General features: G+C 43.2%; 5 protein-coding genes and 1 non-coding gene across 7 annotated transcripts; 3 read left to right on the top strand and 3 right to left on the bottom strand.

Annotated features, from left to right (window-relative positions):
- Positions 1 to 185: 185 nt before the first annotated feature.
- Positions 186 to 2,126, top strand: CG5646 (uncharacterized protein). The gene is made up of 5 exons (NM_143311.3): positions 186 to 330; positions 630 to 742; positions 991 to 1,231; positions 1,291 to 1,405; positions 1,468 to 2,126. The coding sequence occupies exons 1-5, from the start codon at positions 285 to 287 to the stop codon at positions 1,862 to 1,864; spliced, it is 912 nt and encodes a 303-aa protein (NP_651568.1). The 5' UTR covers positions 186 to 284; the 3' UTR covers positions 1,865 to 2,126.
- Positions 535 to 577, top strand: sncRNA:157 (small non-coding RNA 157). The gene has a single exon (NR_002502.1). It is a non-coding gene; the product is annotated as a small non-coding RNA 157 (non-coding RNA).
- A 233-nt stretch (positions 2,127 to 2,359) lies between the features above and the next one.
- Klp98A (Kinesin-like protein at 98A) lies at positions 2,360 to 13,730 on the top strand. 2 transcript variants are annotated; one of them, NM_079808.4, is made up of 12 exons: positions 2,360 to 3,179; positions 5,914 to 6,137; positions 8,411 to 8,724; positions 8,789 to 8,958; positions 9,161 to 9,596; positions 9,660 to 10,391; positions 10,459 to 10,632; positions 10,798 to 10,920; positions 11,024 to 11,137; positions 11,192 to 12,236; positions 12,293 to 12,468; positions 12,529 to 13,730. In NM_079808.4, exons 1-12 carry the CDS (start codon positions 3,133 to 3,135, stop codon positions 12,769 to 12,771), a joined length of 3,798 nt encoding a protein of 1,265 aa, NP_524532.2. In that variant the 5' UTR covers positions 2,360 to 3,132; the 3' UTR covers positions 12,772 to 13,730. The 2 variants fall into 2 exon arrangements, with proteins under 2 accessions (NP_524532.2, NP_001247339.1); NM_001260410.2 differs by lacking the exon at positions 10,798 to 10,920.
- A 312-nt stretch (positions 13,731 to 14,042) lies between these two features.
- Gr98d (Gustatory receptor 98d) lies at positions 14,043 to 15,453 on the bottom strand (the record flags this gene model as incomplete). Its single annotated transcript, NM_170335.1, has 4 exons — positions 14,043 to 14,162; positions 14,220 to 14,387; positions 14,443 to 14,519; positions 14,580 to 15,453. The coding sequence occupies 4 exons, from the start codon at positions 15,451 to 15,453 to the stop codon at positions 14,043 to 14,045; spliced, it is 1,239 nt and encodes a 412-aa protein (NP_733214.1).
- Positions 15,454 to 15,668: 215 nt separating this feature from the next.
- Positions 15,669 to 17,062, bottom strand: Gr98c (Gustatory receptor 98c; the record flags this gene model as incomplete). Its single annotated transcript, NM_079807.3, has 4 exons — positions 15,669 to 15,770; positions 15,822 to 15,989; positions 16,050 to 16,126; positions 16,183 to 17,062. 4 exons carry the CDS (start codon positions 17,060 to 17,062, stop codon positions 15,669 to 15,671), a joined length of 1,227 nt encoding a protein of 408 aa, NP_524531.2.
- Positions 17,063 to 17,616: 554 nt separating this feature from the next.
- Positions 17,617 to 19,008, bottom strand: Gr98b (Gustatory receptor 98b; the record flags this gene model as incomplete). Its single annotated transcript, NM_170334.1, has 4 exons — positions 17,617 to 17,709; positions 17,767 to 17,934; positions 17,992 to 18,068; positions 18,135 to 19,008. 4 exons carry the CDS (start codon positions 19,006 to 19,008, stop codon positions 17,617 to 17,619), a joined length of 1,212 nt encoding a protein of 403 aa, NP_733213.1.
- Between the last annotated feature and the right edge of the window lie 1,580 nt (positions 19,009 to 20,588).

Genomic DNA, 20,588 nt, shown 5'->3' with positions numbered 1-20,588 from the left:
ACTGAATAGTTTTGAGCTGTATACCCACAAGATATCATTATGCTTAGCAGAGTTACTTTTTCGTTAGAAAGTATCTTTTTTTGAAAAGTGAGCATTCGGTTTGCCTATTTTTTAGCAATCAGCTTCTGTTCGCTGGGAAAGCTGGCGAAATCGCAGAGCTTTGCTGCCGAGCCACAAAAGCTGTGCACTGCAGTTGGTTCGCTGCCGTCGTGAGGTGCAGTTGGAAAATCGCGAGAAAAATCAATTTTCCGAAAACTCCAAGCGTTCGCTGAAAATCCGCATCCATGAAGTGGGAGAACTACTGCGACTTTGTGGCCGGATGCTTTGGTGGTGAGTGACGGAGCGGCAGAGCTCCAGCTGGTATTCATCCCAATTTGGTCAGAACTCTGGGCCATGCATGACGCAATGCAGCAGCCGTGTGGCGATAGGCCACTTGTTGAGGGGAACTGCCTCAGTCCCGGCGGAAAACGGGCGCCATGGTCAAGTTCACGTGCGGCGCCCCTGATCCATCGGATTCTTGGCAAGCGGCTGTCGGCGGCGGCGGCCGTTCAACATGTGTTGTTTAACTTTGTGGCCACAATTTTAATTAATTTATGCTGCATTCTTGATTTTTATACTCTGATATTCAGGTGCCTGCGGGGTGCTGGTGGCCCACCCACTCGACACGATCAAAGTTTGGCAACAGGCCTCAAATTCATCCGTTGTGACAGCCATTCAACAGATCTACAGCAGAAATAATGGGGTAAGTTTGGAAAGAAGGATTGCGTCTAGTTGGAAACTTTTTTTCAAGGATACAAATTTTATGTGAAATATTTGGATAACGATGTACATGTCGATCTTCCAATCTCCTTTTTTATTCATAACTTTTCAAATATTTAAACCAGCCAAAATGGCTTTGTCCTATTCTTAATCCCGACTCCGACTGGACGCAATCCCTTAGAGCGCCTAGGTGGGTCGTGATGGGTTTAATCGATCAGCATCGCCTCAAAGGTCAACGGCTTCTACAGGGGCATGTTCTTCCCGTTCATCTCGACGGGAGCGATCAACTCGCTGCTTTTCGGCATCTATGGAAACCATCTGCGGCAGCTGAGAAAGGTGTGCCACAGTGACTACCAGCGGGAGCAGCTGGAGTACCACAACATGTTCCTGGCGGGCTCTGTGGCGGGATTCGTGCAGTCCTTCATCGCCTGTCCCATGGAGCTGATCAAGGTTCGCCTGCAGACAGCCACTTGTGGGTTCTACTTGATTTTTTAATCCCAAAATGGAGGATTAATTTGTGAAATTCCGTAGATTACAGTGACTATCTGTATGGCCAGAGAAGGACCGCCTTTGGCACGTTCAAAAGGATACTCAAGACTGATGGCATCTCGGGGCTCTATCGCGGCCTTTTGCCCATGATGTGCCGGTAAGTTAGTCCAGGTGGTAGTCCAAAAATACATGAATCTTTCAATGGTCGTTTGGTTACAGCGACGTCCTGCCCTATGGAATCTATATGCTGGCCTATCGCCAGGGCGTTGACTACATGGACAGGCGGGACTTTGTGCGCCGGCGACGCAGTCAGTCGGACGGATCCAGTGTGAACCTGCTGGTGACCACGCTGGCCGGCGCCTGGGCGGGAGTCATCTCGTGGGTGTGTGTCATTCCGTTCGACGTGGTCAAGACGCTGATGCAGGCGGATGAGAATCACAAGTACCGGGGCATCTTCCATTGCGTGCGGGTGCAGTACAGAGCCTACGGCTGGAGGAGCATCTTCCGCGGCAGCTGGATGCTGGTGGCGCGGGCGGTTCCCTTCAATGCCGCCACTTTCCTGGGCTACGAGTATGCGCTGGAGTGGTGTCAGCGGTGGAACGGCACCTACGTATGACCCAGGCAGTCTGGTGGAGATTAGGAGCCTTAGTTTGTATGCTGTGTACATTGTTGTCAACTGAGAATGAGTGTGATCGAAAAATGCAAACCTATTCTATAATTTACTTCAATGCTGTTTAACAGCACTAACAAATAGCTTTAATTGCCTCACTTTGTAAACGTTTTATCGTATCAACACGGGCTTAATATTTTCGAAATGCACCTCAATTTTGTAAGCTTTAAAATTAAAATGATGACAAATTGCGTCCATGAACAAGGTTATATTGCTGAGTATTTGAGATCTGCCTCTAAAGTTAGATCTAATTTTTTTAAAAATCTTTGGTTTGAACAATAGGAACAAGTTTTTGAATTTAGAAAACATTCAAATCGGTTTGAGTATGCGCTATCCGTGTTATCAACCATTTCTATGAATGTTGAAAACATCGAATTGGTGTGACCGCACTGCCAGAAGGCGAGTGTGTAACTCCGCAGTTTATTAGCACTGTTCTGCGAACGGTCACACCGAGTCGAACGATGAACAACAACACAACATCGCGTCGCGTTCGTTAAAAAACAGAGATAAACGCAAATCGAAGTAACAAAGTGTACATACAGCGTGCTATTTTTCTTATTTTCATCGTGCTGCACTTAATGACCCATGTCCAGTGAATATATGGGCAGACACATATGGTCAGCGCAAAAACGCAGCGAGTTGCAATGAGCAGCCGCCGAAAAAAATGGCAGGAAAAATTGTGCAAGTGAATTAATGTCGAATTGCGCACAATTTAATCTTAATTTTATTAGTGGTAGTATGTGCAGTTGTTTGTGGAGCCGCGAAAAGTTCGCAAAGTTCGCTGATTTTGCGAACGGGAGGCTCGCAATCGAAATAACGGTGTACAAGAAGACGAAGAGAAAAACAAACTGAAAAGCAGAGCAAACGGAAAGCAGAAAGACCAAAAGTCGGACAAAAACGCAACAGAGTGAATTGTGTTTCCACTGCTGCCCCCCACCCCCATTTCTTTTACCACCCCTCCCCCCATTGACAATCCATCCCAAAAAAATCAAATTACGTGGCAAGTGGTCAGGCGAGAACAACAACAACAACAACAAGAACAAAACCTGCTGCTGCAAGTTTTTTCCTATTTTTTTTGTTTGGTACCCATCTCTTTGCTTTTGGTTTACTGTACGTGCTGAAAACGCCCCCCAAATCCGCACCACCCACCACCCAAATAAACAAATAAAGGAGTACAAGAATCCCGCGTAGCCACCCCCATCGCCACCATCGAAATGTCGTCACTCAAGGTCGCCGTAAGGGTTCGACCCTTCAACTCCCGGTAAGCCCAGATATCCTACGCCTATTTATAGACACAGCCATGGTCAAGGAAATAGCAACACTGCAAATAGAATCTACACAGAAATAGGGTAGTCAAACTTAGCTTAGATCAACAAAAAGCACAGCTAAATATTCAAGATTATGTTTCTATGAATATGAATATTATCTTTAAAAAAAAACTACAATTCCCAATCTTAATCAAAAACTGAAATATTAAGTTGGTTGTGGAATATGTTCTAACAATCTCTTTTATTACTCAAAAAGCAGCTTTAATTTAGATTTTGAAAAATATGACTAAGCAATGGGGTGACGATGACTTTAAACAAAAAAGATATAGATTTGCCTTATTATTATGACCTCACTTATCATTATCATTATAGGAGAATGTTTGTTTGTTGGGCTTTCTATCGCGTATTAACTTTAAAACGCCCCTTGAAAAAAAGTATGGAATTTGGTTGCGCATTTCACTTAAAAAGCACAAAAGTGTCTAGAAAACAAATTTCGTTACAAAAAACCCCTTGAAATACATGTAAAAAGTGTACTAGACTGCCTACTTAAAACCACATTAAACCTTTTTATTTTTACCAGCCTTGTCTATGATCGTTAAGCATTTATGTTGCTGCTTGTTTTTTATTTTTATTTATTTTTTTTGTGTCTTTATCTTGGCTATCTGGCGCAGCGGTCATTGCTTTTGGCACAGTTACTTGCGAATAAAACCGAATCGAGAAAAGCGTTCGAAAGAAAGACGAACGCACCGAGAAGTTGGCAGAAGTGCCTCACAAAGAAAGATATGTACATATGTGTGCTAAGAAAGATACATTCCGTAATGATGTCATTCATCTCTGGCGTTCGATATAAAAATCACATTAACCCAAACAAAACGAGCTTTGTGCGCTGTGAGTTTACGGCTGCCGTGTGTTAATTGTGCATGAAATAAAACAACATTATCAGCGGCAAATGCTGTAATTATAATGGCAAAAAGTGGAGCTAACTCCCTGCCGCGTTGTGACATCATCGTTTTGGCTCAAACTTATGCAAAGCAGCTACTCACTATGACAGGGAGCACTCGATAAGGCAAACGGATACAAGTTGGATTAGTAGTCGATGATCACTTTGAATAATAATCCTAATTAGCAGTGTACATATGTACAAACCTCTTTAAATTTTTTAAGAGAAACCCGTTCTCCTTTTGGCAGCATTCACTGTAAATATTTTTGCATAGTTTCTTTGGCCTCCGGACGGACATTTTTAGCACATATTTCCACGGCTCCTCAGTGGACATGCAAGACTGACTGCTCACAGTAGCCTCCATGCGAAAACAAAAGCAGATATCTACTATAATTACGTATATATGTAAGTGTGCTTTATAGGCACTGCACCCGAAAAAAAGCAAACCAAATAAACATTTTTGATTTTGGCACGAAACTGGCCGAGCAAGTTCCACATCCCATCGCTCATGAGTCACAGCAGCGAAATTTGCTGGTGTCCCGCATAAATGTTTAATTGGGAAATGAATCAGATGCCGCAAAGAATTTCCCGCTGTTTGCCGGAGTTTTCTCGCTTCCCGTAATCTCCAGCTGGATGATGCACTCGCATTGGGCCAAAGATTAACGAATTAAAGCCACTCAAACGCAATGAGTACTGCGTCGACTTGAGTGGAGCGGCGTAATCGTGGCAGCCCATGTTGAAGATGGGGGGAATGACCCAAAATTGTCGCTCGAAATGGGACAAGGCACTACGGCTGCCATGGGATTCCTAGAGCTTTACAGTCGCAGAACAAACACCCTTTTCACTGCAAAGAAGACAGAACATTTGAGTAAAAGTTAAACAGTACAATCATGGGAACAACCCAACTCTCAAAGGTACAGAGAACAATTGGGGAAATAAATGAATACACAAAATTACAATAATCTACGCTAATAACTAATTGTTCCCCCAAATCTCACGATCTTCCCATAGTGCCGAATACAGACTGTAAATGAATGATGTGATCTTCTTCTGTCCATCTTGGCCTTAAAGTTATGATAGACGTCTATTTGGATCTATGAAGATGCTAAATCCACGTTTTTCCACTTTTTCGATGCCTGCTATCGTGCATCTTTTGTTTGCTTAGAGGCGCCTTTGCATGTGTTACTTTTTCAGCTGAAGTCTATTTCGATGTGTGGGTGCCCCTATGAACTCCAGTCAACCGGTTCGGTTCCATCTTTAAACGAATGTTCTATCTATGCCCAGACGCGAGTTTTTCATCTCTCTCTCTCTTTTTTTTATTTGCGCCGCTTTTCCTTTTGATGTTGCAATCAAGTCGTCGGTTGTTTCTTCTTCATTTCTGTATTCGCTACAAACCGGATTTTCTTTTATAATTTGTATCCAGCTAGCTGTGGAGCGTCGAGTCGTCTGATCACAGGGCTAACATGTCAATTGGATTGCATGGGCCAGTCCATTTCCCGTCCATTTCCATTTCCATTCGCGTGAACCAAGAAACGCCCCCTGAATTTTCGCCATTTGTTTGGGGTCATGCAAAAATCGTTAATAAGAATATTTATGAGCCAGCGGCTCGGTCTATTTATAATCCAACACGAAAGGCACCAGAAGGGGACGGGCTGTGCGGAGGTGTATGCAAATGCCTATCCATTATATGTAGCTTTAACTTAACACAAGTTAAGAGCCAGAGATCCATTATGTAATGTAATAATAAAGTAAGTAAATAAAACTGTCATCTTTACTTCCCATTGCAGCGAGATCGACATGGACGCGCAGCTCATCATGGAGATGGAGAACAAGAAGACGCGTCTGCTGAAGCCACGTTTGCAGTCCATTCGCGATGCCGGGCGGGACAATCATCACGACTTCACCTTCGACTACTCCTATTGGTCATTCGATGCGGAGGATCCGCACTTCGCCACCCAGGAGCAGGTTTACAGCGATCTGGGCAATGATGTCGTGGATTGCGCCTACGAAGGTGAGCCAAGGTCCCATTTGGGGTCACACCATTCGATTACATAATTGTGACGCGCGAGCCCCCAGCTAATTGAGCGAATATTGGTCTACGCTTTGGCTTTTAGTCCATTTCCCACACTATGCACTGCAAAAAGCTTCAAGTAATTCGAACTTTATATAGACTTTAGAATTCGCGTGAGAGGTACCTCTGAAATTAGGAAACTTAAAGAGTTAAAAGGCAACTACAGCCATCTTCTTACTATAGATTTAGATATAACCCATTTTCATTGTTGCAAATAGGTATATATTTATTTTCTGTGCACATTTTCCATTAGCCCCACACCGAGAGCGAGTTTTCTTCATTCTGTTTGCCTGCACTCACGGTTTTGTTTACATTTTCCCTGTGCGTCTGTTTATTGGCTTTGATATTGGGTGTTCGCCCGCTTTTTTCCCAAATTTTCTGCTGTGTAAACAATATTGCGGCTCTAAAAATATAAAAAAAAGAGTGTATACGAGTGTATACCACAAAAAAATGCAGGCTGAAACGCTCTGCTGGCGACTAATTGCAAATGAATTTAAGTTTGTATGCAAGTAGGTGCAGTTAGCAATAATCATGCGAATTTCCTGCTACCGGATGGATGACCGCCGCTCCAGAGGATTCCACAGATTTCGAGAAGTACGGGAAAATTTTCCAACTGCCAAAAACTTGTATTTCGTTGGCCATTTTGCGATTAAGTATTTAGTTTACCCTCTGGCAAGGTGGCATAAATAGTTGTTGCGCAATTACTATATACAATATAAATTTTATTGGATTAATTCAAGAGGTATAATTAAAACTTAACTGTTGCTCACGATTTGTATTTTGTTTAGTTAATAGTTTTAAATACATTTTGAGGCTCCTCACTTGCCATTTCAAGGCTCTAGAGTACGTAATGCTTCGCGTAGCTGCGAAGTGGGCTTGATTCGATTGCAAGAGTTGGACAAGAAAGTAAGTCGAACAAAACTTTCGCCCACAACTCAAGATGCCAAGCGAAATGGAACAGCTGTTTCTGCTCGGCGTTGCTTTGGCACGCTTTCAATATCAAATTACGAGCAGCCAAGAGTGGCAAAGTGGCAGTAGGAATGACAAACAGCCAACATACATTCGCTATGCAGATAAAGCCAAGTCATTCCAACCAGAGTGCAGTGGCGTCCAACTGACTGGCGATTTGAGTTGAAACTCTTCGGAAATGTGCAAGTGCAGAGAAAGAAATTTCAATGTTTCCAATATATATTCTTGACTTCATTCAGAAAAGATCTGAAAAGATCTCTGATCGATTAAGCAGATTATATACAAATACATACTATAAATTGATGTACATTTAAAAGTTGTGCAACTTGCTTTTCTTTTCGTAGTCTTCTCTATTTTCTTGCTGTGTAGCTTACTAAACGACGGATAATTTTTCTACAGCTCTGAGCATTGTCTTGTTAATTGTTGTTGCACCACCTGTGCGGTCTCGAGTGACGTCGAATGCTAAAGCAAATCTTATCTCACACCTGTCGACCATCGAGATTGTCCAACGAGCTGCTGAAACGCTTGAGCCGCCCATCCTCCAATCTCCAGCCCCATCCCCATACCCACTTGGTGTAATTCGAGCTGGAGGCACTGGATCCGATGGCTTTAATTGCTGTTGGCTAGGCGCCAACGATGATGTCGCAATTAGTTGGCTCTTTTCAAAGTTTCAGATAGGTCATCGCTTGAGTCATCATTTGTATGGAAACATTTCTGCATTGGATTTTGTGCAAATAATTCGATTCTTGGCCATTAAATGGCACTTGAGACCGATAAGAGTTTTAGTGCAGCTATAAAATCAGTCAATTAATGAAAAATATCAATATTTACCAAAGAACAAATAACTCGTAATTCAGCTGAGGAAGCAAAAGTTGTTTGCCCTAAAGTATTCGGCAAATATATTATATATTTTAGATGCCTTGTATGGCTCAACTTTGATTGTTTTTATTTCCACTCTAAATGTTATTATGTGTCACCGGTGACGCTGCATTCCCATTACACAGTCACGAAAGACTTGCCTCACTTCTGGGCGGTTCAGCAATTGCAGCATACCCTTCGTGACTGGCAGTTAACTTTGGGTAGCACGATGCGCTCGAGTGGCAAACGGCTAACATTCGCTTTTCATAGTTCTTTAGCACAAGAAACGTAATGATCCATGGTCAAATTGCTATTAATAAGCTGCAACACCTCCCTTTCATTCGTTTCCTCAACTAATTACTCTGAATTTGAATTTTATTTTCCAGGATACAATGCGTGTGTTTTTGCCTACGGACAGACTGGCTCTGGCAAGACCTTCACCATGATGGGCACGCCAAACAATCCCGGCCTAATACCGCGCATCTGCGAGGAGCTCTTTGCCCGCATGCGTGTGGGCCAGGAGTCGGGCACTGGCTACAGGACGCATGCCAGCTATCTGGAGATCTACAACGAACGGGTCAAGGATCTGCTGGCGGCACAGAGCACTGGGCATGGGCTAAGGGTGCGGGAGCATCGCAGCCTGGGTCCCTATGTGGAAAACCTGTCACAGCATGCTGTCTCTGATTTCGATGAGATTCAGGTGAGTTTATGGGCATTCTGTGTGCTTCGAGAACTCATTACTCATTACCAAAACTGATTTACAGGAATGCATTGCAAGGGGAAATGCGCAACGCACCACGGCCAGCACCAACATGAACGATACGAGCAGCCGCAGTCACGCCATCTTCACGATCACATTTGTGCAGGCTGTCTTCATGAATGACATGCCAAGCGAGACAGTCTCGAAGATCCATTTGGTCGATTTGGCAGGCAGGTGCGTAAGCGTAGGCGTAAGCGGAGCATGAAGCACTGCTCTAGAAAGTAAAATCACACATGGAAAAAACTCTTTCATACATAGAATTGCTATTCTGAAACCTAAGCTGATTAGCTTGTTATTAAAATATAAGTAAACTTATTCAGCGCAGTATACTGTGATTTATATTTAATATATTCCCCCCTCTTATGATTCCTTTCAGTGAGCGTGCCAATGCAACGGGAGCAACGGGTCAGCGGCTGAAGGAGGGCGCTCACATCAACAAATCGCTCGTGACTCTGGGTAGCGTGATCTCGGCTTTGGCGGAGCAAACGGGTGGCGGTCACAACAGCAGCAGCTCCGCACTAGCCACCACACCGAATGGGGCGAGTAAGCGGGTGCTCTACATTCCCTATCGCGACTCCATACTCACGTGGCTGCTCAAGGACAGTTTGGGTGGCAATAGCAAGACCATTATGATTGCCGCTCTTTCGCCGGCCGATTGCAACTACAGTGAAACACTCAGCACGCTGCGGTACGCGAATCGGGCGAAGAACATCATCAACAAGCCGACGGTCAACGAGGACACCAATGTCAAGCTGATCCGTGAGCTCAGGGAGGAGATCAATAAGCTGAAGTCCATGCTGGCGGGCGATATTGTAAGAAGCAAACATACAACATTATACCAACCAGCACTTATATTTTGAATTTCATTCTTTTAGCACTCGCTGCAGCCATCGCTCAAAGTATTGGCCGATCTGCAAAAGAAGGAGGCCCAAGAGAAAGTACTCACCGAGGAATGGACGGAGAAATGGAAGGTGGCCCAGTCCATTCTGCAGGAGCAAAAGAGTCTGGGTCTGCGTAAGTCGGGTGTCGGCGTGGTATTGGACTCAGAGATGCCGCATCTGATTGGCATCCACAATGACGTGACCACCGGAGTGACCCTGTACAGCCTGAAGGAGGGCGAGACGCGAATTGGCAGTGAGGATGCAGACGTAGCCCAGGACATCGAGTTGGCCGGCGATGGCATTAGGGCGCAACACTGCAGTATTTTCCTAAAGGGTGGTGTGGTCACCCTGCATCCCTGGCCCTTGGCCCAGTGCTGGGTGAACGCCCATCTTATTGACGAACCCAAGCAAATTTCGCAGGGCGATATCATATTGCTGGGCCGTACGAACATCTTCCGTTTTAACAATCCCGCCGAAGCTGCAAAACTGAGAAAGGATTTGAGTCGGTCGCAGTTGGACATGTCGCGGCTTTCGCTGATCACTTCGTCCAAGGAGAATTTGCTCACATGCAGCATATACTCGGATGAAGATGGAGCATCGCCATACAAGCGTCCAGAGCGACAGTATTATCCCCAGCGTCCCATGTCGCGTGACGATCCGGAATTGCAGGACGAGAATAGAAAAATCCTTGATACCATTGAGAATGCCCTTAAGCAGCTCAATGTGGTAAGTGATCATTACAACAATGATATGTGTAAACTCAATATTAAATTTCTGTATATTTATCTTTTAGGAACGCGTCCAGATGCACGACCAATACAAGACCAAAGTGCGCAAGCTGACCGAAGAACTCATTCGCCTTGAACAGGAGGAGATGGACGGCTTGCAGTTGCTGAATTGCCGTGAACAGGAGCTGATCGCGCGCAAGGACATGCTGCTGTGGGAAAAGAACAATGAGAAGGTTCAGGTGCGTCATTCTGATCCCATCCGTTTGATTGCATGTCATCATTAATTGTTCCCGAAATGGATGGATTGATAATTGTGCTTGTTTATTGCCTGTTCATATTTATTCTTTTTCTTGTTTTGGCTTTATGTTCCTTACGATTTTCTGTTCGTTCCATTTTCGTTTTAGATCGACATTGTGTGTAGACAAATTTCAGCGTTTCAGACGCAGCTCGACTCTAAGAAACGAGATTTCTCTGAGTATGTAGCAAAAGAATTGCAGGAACTGCAAGATTGTGGCAAACTGGATGAGGTTTGTTTGTTTGTTTAGAATTTCTTTGCTTAGATTAGAATACACTTTAAATACAAGTATATATCTATTTCAATGACTTACAATCATATTTGTGTATTTGCAGATGGGAATGAAGATCGAAGAGGGCACTCCTCTGAATGATGAACTGCTGTTGCAGGTATCGGATTCCCTGGATTTGTTTGCAGCGCAGTTTATAAAGGACACTGTGCGTAGAAATGTAAGTATATTTATTTATTATAGAGAATGAATAATTACATTCAATCGATTTAAGAATGAGGAAATACGGAAACTGGACGAGCAAATAGCCGAAAAGGAAAGAATACTCAATGCCAGCACTACAAAAATAGCTAAGGTCGATGAGACCATGCTGGAGATCCAGGCCCAGCTGGAGCGCCTGCGTCTGGAACGCGCCGAAAGCGAGGCTGAGTCTCAGGCGATGCGCGCTAAGAAGCAGAACATGAAACTGCAGTTGGGCAACAAGTCGATGTCCACCTCGACCAGCACTAACGAGGCTGACGATGTGTCCAAGTCGGATACGTATGAAACCTGTGATACCTTCCATACCGCTCAGTCCAACTTATCGCTGGTTTCATCGCCCACTATTACGGAAGGCCAGCAGTCGCCGCTAAGCAATTGTTCCTGCGATGCGGAGGATGAGGCCGAGGACACGCGAAAAGATGACCTTTCCGGCAGCAGCGAGGAGACTTCACGAACCTGTACCGCTGGTCCCAGCAGTGGCAGTGGTAGTGGGAGTGTAGGCATTGGTGGTTCGGGATCCGCGCCCAGCTGCACACCCAGTTCGCAGGCTATCATGAGTGACAGCGGTGTTTGCCTGGACAGTCGTAATCAGGCCATTCTCCAGAATGGCCACCTAAACAATTACAAGCAGGCAGTGCGCACCAGCGACGAAGACACCGGTTCATGCTCGTCCTGCGAGCTGGGACGGCACTCAGATGTTGCTCGTCCGTATTGTCCACTGCACTCGCTGCGACGCAAGATTGCTGCCCAGAAGGCACTGATCATGAAGAACCTAGAAACGGACTTGAACAAGGCACAGTTGGATGAGCATATTGCCGATCTGCAGGATCTGCAGCGACGGTATATACAAATGGAGCAGGAGATGCTGCAATCGGTGCAGGATCTGGAGGCGCACGCCCAGTGTTGTGCTGACGAGCGTTCCGGCATGGAACGGCAATATGAACTGGCCAGCTCTATTATGCGTTCGAGTGTCATGAGTCCCACCAGCATGGAGGAGTCCACTTCGCAGATATATTCACCCAGCATGACAAGATCCTGCCCATCTATGCGCGAATTTCGTACGTATTTTGATTCAGTTTTATGCTTTCAGTTGTAACTTAACTTATTTGTTTAGCTGAAGGCGAACACTTTATTACCATACCGAGTTTTGTGATGCGGGGCGCCGGCAAGCAAACGCACTACGAATACGAGGTTCGCATCGCTCTACCCGATGGCAAGTTAAACATTCTGCGTCGATACAGTCGCTTCAGGGAACTGCACCTGTGCATGAAACACTGCTACGGGGCCAAGGTAACAGTTTGTTGAAGTATTAGTTTTACCCTTTTAATATATTAATTAATTTCCGAACAGATATCTGCACTACCCTTTCCGCGGAGAGAGCTCTTCGCCTCGAACAGCGAGCCGGTGGCGAAGCATCGTCGTCGCCTTCTAGAGCTCTATTTACGACGCCTATTCGTCGTGTGCTCGAAGATTCCGCAGTGCCCAATCTACGAGGGACCCGGCGGAACGGGCCTCACACGCGCCTCCCTCGTCCAGCTGTCGTCTTTTTTCAAGAAGGGCCTGTTCGAGAACGGCAAACACGGGACGGGATAATAGTTAACCTACTGCTGAATTATCTCCTGCCTACAGTGTGTCTTTTTATTTACTTGTACTACCTGTTAAGCTATATGAACGACAACATGGACCTGTTTTGATTAGCTAGCCGAAGCTACTGTGTAGATTAAATTAGTTTTAAGCCCCGTAGCTATGTAAGACCACCAGTGTCCTTTCTAACACTCGAACATATGTGCGACATTTTTTATACCCATTGTTATCTACTGAATCGGAGCTTTATATTGAAATCACTTTAAATGTAACTGCCAGTGGCGACGTTGCAATCTCTGATTTGTACTACACCAAGTGCAAATATATATTCTATCTATTAGTATCGATATCGCGTTGGAGGTTTGTTTAGATGGTTTGTTGGTGTTTTTACGGCCAGTTTTAATTAGTTAATTATTTACCTTTACTAGTTAATTATACGCATAGGTGTACGACTTCCAAAAAGTTATTCCAGTTATTTAGTCTGTGATTGCCAACTGAAGTTATAGATCAGAATCAGAATCCAAACAAATGAGCGTAACTGAACATTTCACGAGCGAGTAATAGTAATCCAATCCTAGGCGTAAGCTACTTGTACAAATCGAACACTGAAGGGTCTAGGTGGGCAGATGTTTAGCAGTAGGTATTAGGTTCACTAGCTACTAAGTTCTAGAACTAAGTCGATGCGTCGCAATTAAACTACACTAATTATGAGTACAATTCCCGAAGATGTAACAACATGAAATGTTCAATGTAAAAAGCATAGACTAAGTTTACTTATAGCAATATGCTAGTTGATATTGAATGGTGAAATTGATCGATCGGCGGATCGATGGCAATAAGTGAAACAATAATAGCCTAGATGTAGTAAAACCTGATGGTTCCGGCCACTCAAATGGAAGTCCCTCAGGGACAGGCCAATTCCACAGAGCGGCTGCTATCGTAAAAAAATAAATACGTAATATATACATAATTTTTGTTGCTTTTTATTATGGTGAATGAATTAATTGGACGTGAACTAATGTAAAGGCCACCACTGTATCAAATGTATATATACATACTGTATTTCTACTTTACCTCTACATTACATGTGCTAATTTTTGGACACTGTACATCATATTGTAAAAGACATTTCTCTATGGTGTTAAAACATAATTATTATTATTTTCAATTATCGTTTAAAATTGCATTTAAATACTATATATTTTTTTCGTCGCCAGGTGTCGCTGTTGCAATGTGTAGAAGAAATGTAAGATGTATATATTTAAATTAGTTCGATTAATTTACGCGGTATATGCTTTCAGTTCGGTGCTGTTAATATTTTGCATAAAATTTGATTGAGCAAAAAATTGAATTTTAAATTGCACGAGAATAATGATATAACCGAATAAGGTGACTACCATCTAGAAGAAAGGAAAGTGTACATAAGCTTGATTTTTAATTTATAATTTAAGTTTTACCCCTCCGAAGAACTTAAGATTGATGTCAAAGAGGCCACCGCATGTGAAAATCAGCTTTAAATGCTCCATTTGCAGCGAGTATTCCCTCAGGCCCATTTTTAATATTAGATAATCTTCGGCTGCAGAAAGGCAATACATTTGGTGAAGAACTCGTGAAATGCTATTATACTTATAAAAATAAAATTATTAAAAACATTTTAAAGAATTATAGAGGTATACTTACTGTTTGAATGCAGAACTCGCTGTATAAACAGGATAGAAAAATATTGATTGACAGCAAGAGGCAAGTACCAACGCGCCCTATTATGAAAATAACTTGTTTATAGGTAAAGTTTCTTTTGAACTTGAAAACTAACTTACTATATTGACAGCATTCGTTTGGATTGACGGATTTAATGAGAGCCCAATTGACAATTTGCAGAATGGTCAGTTCATTGTAGAGAAACAAAAGCGTCAAGGATAGGGTAAAATACAAGCTGACCTCATTCACCAAGCCCCAAATGCGTCCAGCCAGCAACTGATTGCGTTTCAAGGCCACACACAGCTCCTGAACACTGTCCCTTGACTGGTTACCCTCGAGCTCCACACTGATCTGCTGAAGGATGTGGCGCCCTCGGAGGATCAGTTCATAGATCAGGAGCACAAACACACAATACTCTGTACACTTAAGTTGTAGCATTATCAGAATGATTTCGGTGAGCACTTTATTTGTCCAGTGGAGGTAGGGTCCGAGTGCCACGAGGGTGAATCGTGGCGTGAGACCCACCAGCAACACTATCCACAGGCCCACAGAGAGGGCCAACCGGAAACGGAAGCGCCACCAGTGCCGTTGGCCAACAAAACCGCTAGAGGCGTTATTCAAATCTATTTCCAGATCCGCAATATCATCATAAATCCTAGCAAGGCGCCGAAAGTTAAGCAGAATGTTCAATTGATTCCAAACGAACATGGCTACCACCAGGACCTTCTGCGTATTCCCCATAACTTTGCTAGAGTCCTCGGCGTGAAACTTATGTATATCCTTTTGCAGAGCCACAATGTTCGCGTAGCACTCATAGATGACCATCAGGGAAATGCTAATTAAATAGCAGGCGTAGCCCAATATCACAATTCCTCTACGTCGCTTATGTAAGGTCCTGGTAAAAAACTGAATTGGCGGCGTGAGTCCGAAAATGGAATAAATCTGAATGTAAGGACGCGCTGCGGCCAGCAGACGACTCCGATTGGCTTCCATGTTCAGCGAGAAGTGAAAAGACACTGGGAAAACTAGTAAGTCTAAGTTGCTAAATAGCTGTGCACTTTCATTTTAATTAAGTTGATAAGATGATCAAAGTTTTTGATCAAATGGTTGGTGGTGAAATAATTAGTGCATGATATACTTGCATACCAATATAAAATGCTATTATAGGATAGTCCTTGTAAATTAATATTCAAACATAATTATCATTATTAGGATGTATCGCTGGTATTTTGTCTGTAGCCGATTAGAGCAAAATCCTGAATTTTAAATTGCACTATAATAATTACATAACCACATAAAGTAACCAGCATCTGAAAATGAAGAGGAAAGTGTAAGGCAAGTTAAAATATGGCACATTATACCCCTCCAAATAACTTGATATTGATGTCGAATAAGCCTCCACATGTGAACAGGAGCTTTAAGTGCTGCATTTGCAGGATATATTCCTTGAGCCCCATTTTGAGCATTTGGAATTCTTCAGCTGTAGGCAAGCATCCAATTTGATGAAGGATGTATGATATGCTATTGTACTGAAAATGTTCACGGATCTAAAGTAGAAGACTCTTTTTTTTTTGGTAAGACTTACTTACAGTTTTTACGCAACACTCACTAAAAAAGCAGGTCAGCAGAAGATTGAACGACAGAAAAGTAATAGACCCCAAACGATCTAAAAGAAGCATAGATAAAATGAAACTCCTTTATGATTTAATTAAGATTCCTCACTGAGTTGACAGCAATCGTTTGGATCGATGGATCTAATGATAGCCCAGTTGACAACGTGCAGAATGGTAAGTCCATTGTAGAGAAACAGCAGAGTCATGGACCATCTGAAATATGCTCCAATCTCATCCACCAATCTCCATATTCGTCCAATGAGCAATTGGTTCTGCTTTAAAGTCACGCACAGCTCCTGAATCCTGGCTCCGCAGTCGAAGTCTTCGAGATCATCCTTTAGCTGCTCAAGGACATGGCGCGTTCTTAGAATCAGTTCATAAACCAGTAGGACGAATAGGCAATACTCGGGGCCTTTGAGTTGAAGCATTATAAGAATGATTTGGGTTAATACTTGATTCACCCAGTGAAAAAAGGGTCCAGCGCGTCCAAGAGTTAAACGTGGTATAACACCTATAATGATCACCATCCACAGACCAATGGAAAGCGTCAGTCGGAGTCGGAAGCTCCACCAATGACTCTTGCCACAAAAATTCTTTGAGGACTTATCTATTCCTAGATCTAGATTCGCAATTTCGTCGTAGATTAATCCAAGGCGTCCATAGTTTAGTAGTATATTCAATTGATTGCAAGTTGCTATAGCTACTATAAGAAACTTTTGTGTCCTTCCCATTACTTTGCTGAAATCTTCGACGTGAAATTTATAAATTTCTAGATGCAGGGACACAATATTCGCATGGAATTCATAGAAAACCATCAGAAGAATTGCAATTAAATATAGACTGTATCCTGCCATCCAACAGAACCTGCGTCGCTTGCGAAGGGTCCTGGTAAAGAATTCGGCAGGAGGTGTAAGACCAAATAGGGATAGGACTTGAAGATAAGGACGAGCTGTGGTCAGCAGGCGACTCCGTTTGGCTTCCATCTCCATCGAATTGTAAAAAGTCACTGGTCTAATGGTCCTGTCATTCCTGGGTAAACACTTCTGTTAATTAGTTGGACAAGATAATCACCTAGCATTTCTATTAAGCATTTAATAATAACTTTGTAGACCCTGGAATTTAGATAATAAAGAGCCGCAAATGTTGCATTTGTAGAGAGTTTTCCCTTAGACCCATTTTAAGCATTTGAAAGTCCTCTGCTGCGGGCATCCCAAGAATATGCCATCATACTAGAATATCTTTGTGATTTAAGAACTACATTTCATAAATGTCCTAGTTCAGTAGTCAATCCTACCTCTCGAATGCAGAATTCACTATAAAAACGCGCCAGAAAAATTGTGCTAGATAGGAAATAAAATAGGTCCATGTCCTGCGAGGTGTCGAATGGAACGGCAATCGACATATGCGTTTTTATTCTGACTTTATACTGAATATACTGAATGATCAGTGTGCATTTGTAAGTACAAAACACTTAACTTGGAGAAAAGCTAAAATGCACCTTTATTTTCTTTTGATTAAGAGAAGAAAATACCATCTAAATTAATTAATTAACCACTTTTTTGTATCTATTCGCAGCAATCGCCTGCACTTTGAATTGTATGAGGATTATGATATATCCAAAAATGGTGACAAGCAACTGCAAACAAGTTCTAGTCAGCGAGTTATTATAATTGATAAATAAAGTGGTATTTACCCCGCCAAAGTATTTCAAATTGATGTCAAATAACCCGCCGCATGTGAAACGCAACTTCAGGTGTTCCATTTGCAGGGAGTACTCCCGCAATCCTCTGGTCAACATGGCAAAATTGGGATCCGCGGATGTGCAGCGAATCTTATGCAGGATTCGTGGAAAGCAGTTGTACTATATAGATTTTTTTAAGAAAATTTATATATATACTCTCTATTATCGCAAGCTTACCGCATTTATGCAACGCTGACTTAGAAGGCAAGGCAATAGAAGGTTTACAAGCAGCGTGGAGCAAACTAAGAACCGTTCTGAAAAGTATATATTATATAGGGATTGGGAGCTTTCCTAGGTTATGAGACTACTTTCCCACCCACCATACTGACAACACGAATCGTAGAGGAACTTGTTGATGTACGCCCAGTTGACCATGTGAAGGATGGTCAGACCATTGTAGAGGAACAGCAGCAACATTGTCGGGGTGAAGTAGCTGCCCACATCGCCCTCCAGCCTCCAAATCCGTCCCAATAGCAATTGATTGCGTTTCAGAGCCACACATAGAGCTTGAAGCATGTCCTGCTGCTCGCAGTCCTGGAACTCCTCCTGCAGCTGACTAAGTGTGCGGCGCAACCGCAGGACCAACTCATAAATGATGAGTACAAAGACGCAATACTCCAGACTCTTCAGCTGCTGCATTATCATGACGAACTCGGTTAAGATCTTCAATAGCGTGCTGACAAAAGGACCCATGGCCGTCATGGTTAATCGGGGCATTGAACCCACCATCAGAATCATCCACACGCCCACACAGAGGGCCATGCGAAAGCGGAAACTAAAGCGTTGTCTTTGGCCACCAAAGCACTGCGATGCCTCGTCCATGTCCATCTCCAAATCGGCAATGTCCTTGTAGATTCCGCCAAGCCGGCGATAATTGATGAGCATATTGAGATGGTTGGCGATGGCCATAATCGAATACAGGCTCTTTTGAATATTACCCATCACTCTGGTAAAATCAGACACATTGTACTCCAAGACCTCTTCGTCAATGGCTATAATGTTAAAGTAGGACACAATGAAGACCGTCGCAAGGATCGCGGTGGCATAGAACACATAGCCAGTCATCAAGTACCATCTAAGACGTCTATGTGGAGTGTGGCCAAAACTTTGGGGCGGTGGTGTGAGAGCAAACACGGAAAAGATGTCGAGATATGGAAAGGCTCTGGCCAGGAGACGGCTCTTCTGGGCCACCATTTTGGGTGAGTTCTGAAAACTAACTACTGACCAAGCTGGCGGTTAAACCACGACCACGTCATGGATGCGCTGTACCTGTGGGTACCCAACAGTGTTCAAACTATCATTAAGTTCATGTTAAATTGTGCAAAATGGGGAAATTGTAAAATTTGCAATATGAATTATCGAAAATACCTCGTCCAGCAATAACTAATGGGAAAATGACTATAATTTCCAATATGAACACCCACAAAATACCTTGTTTCCCAGACGAGTTCAACTTAATGTGTGTGTACCTTACCCATCACTGCGTACTACTCACTTACCTAATTATTCAATATACCGAGGCAAGCACATTTCACTAATTAGGTACATACGTAGATAAGATGGGCTACTTTACGGATGGCGTTCGGTTGCCAGTTGGCCAGGACGATTTCTATCTCTCGTTGCCTGGCCAATTTCCACGTCATAACGCTGGTAATTGCCATATACCATGCACCATCCACTATGCACCATGCACCATGCACCATACACCATTCCATACCATGCAAATGTGGGTTAAATTGTTTTTGTCTTTGGCCAGTCATCAGCATTGTCTCTCAACGATTGCATGTGCATCCATTCCACATTCACATCTCTCCATCTGTCGCTTTCAATTGCTCCACTTTCTTGCTTCATTTTCCATTTTGTGCACATAATTGCACTTCTTGTGAGCCAAAGTGGGCAAACATCCAACGTCACCATCGGCGCCACCACCAGCTAGCAAGCTGATGCTCCTGCACAAACCAAATCAAACGAAAACACCCTCTTGTTCAATCCCCAACCGCCTGCTAATCCCGTGCTGGAATTTCCCTGGATCCCCAGGTTCCCAGGATCCACATGCACACACGAGGATTCGGATCTGGATAAGGGGTTGCTAGCGCGGCGGCAAGACATTGACGGGATTAAGTGTCCTTTTTAATTTTAAACTACTTCACTTCACTTTGCACAGTCAATGAGTGCGCTGCACAACCTTCTCATCCACATCCACAAGCCCATGCACATCCACGTACTCCACGTCCTGATCCCTGCGAGCTACGACGGCTCGGTTAGGCTGCCCCCCCCCCCCTTTTTATTTCTTGTTTTTTTGGCCATGTATGTTTCTCTTTCGAGTCCTTTTCTTTTAAGCTTGATTAAGCACTTTGTGTAACTCTATGACATGGACATGCATTTGCATGCTGCCCTCCGTGCCAATGGCATTTTTAATTTGCCATAGCAACGTATCCTGATCCAGGACCACTTCACTTCACAACAGTGTTGTCGATGATGATAGCCAAATAAAATAACTAAACAATTGTAATGCCCTGGAAACTGTCAACATTTCAATATTTATTTCATGACTTATTTTATTTGACTAATATGTAAGTATTGGATGTATGTTTTTAATAAATGCATTCTCTTTATATGTTTCTGAAGTTGATTTAATCATTTTAATTTTAGGTTTAAGGTGTATATGCTTGGTTATATGTACGTCTGATCGATCCGAAAAAAAGGCCAAATGGTCATCTATTGCAGGACACTCAGCTAGGAAAGCAGCGCAAATTGCATGCATTAGCAAGGAC

The sequence above is a fragment of the Drosophila melanogaster genome, chromosome 3R (assembly GCF_000001215.4).
Source record: "Drosophila melanogaster chromosome 3R".
Classification (NCBI taxonomy): Eukaryota; Metazoa; Arthropoda; class Insecta; order Diptera; family Drosophilidae; genus Drosophila; species Drosophila melanogaster.
The sequence above is the reverse complement of the archived record's forward strand: the minus strand, read 5'-3'. Positions and strand labels throughout refer to the sequence as shown.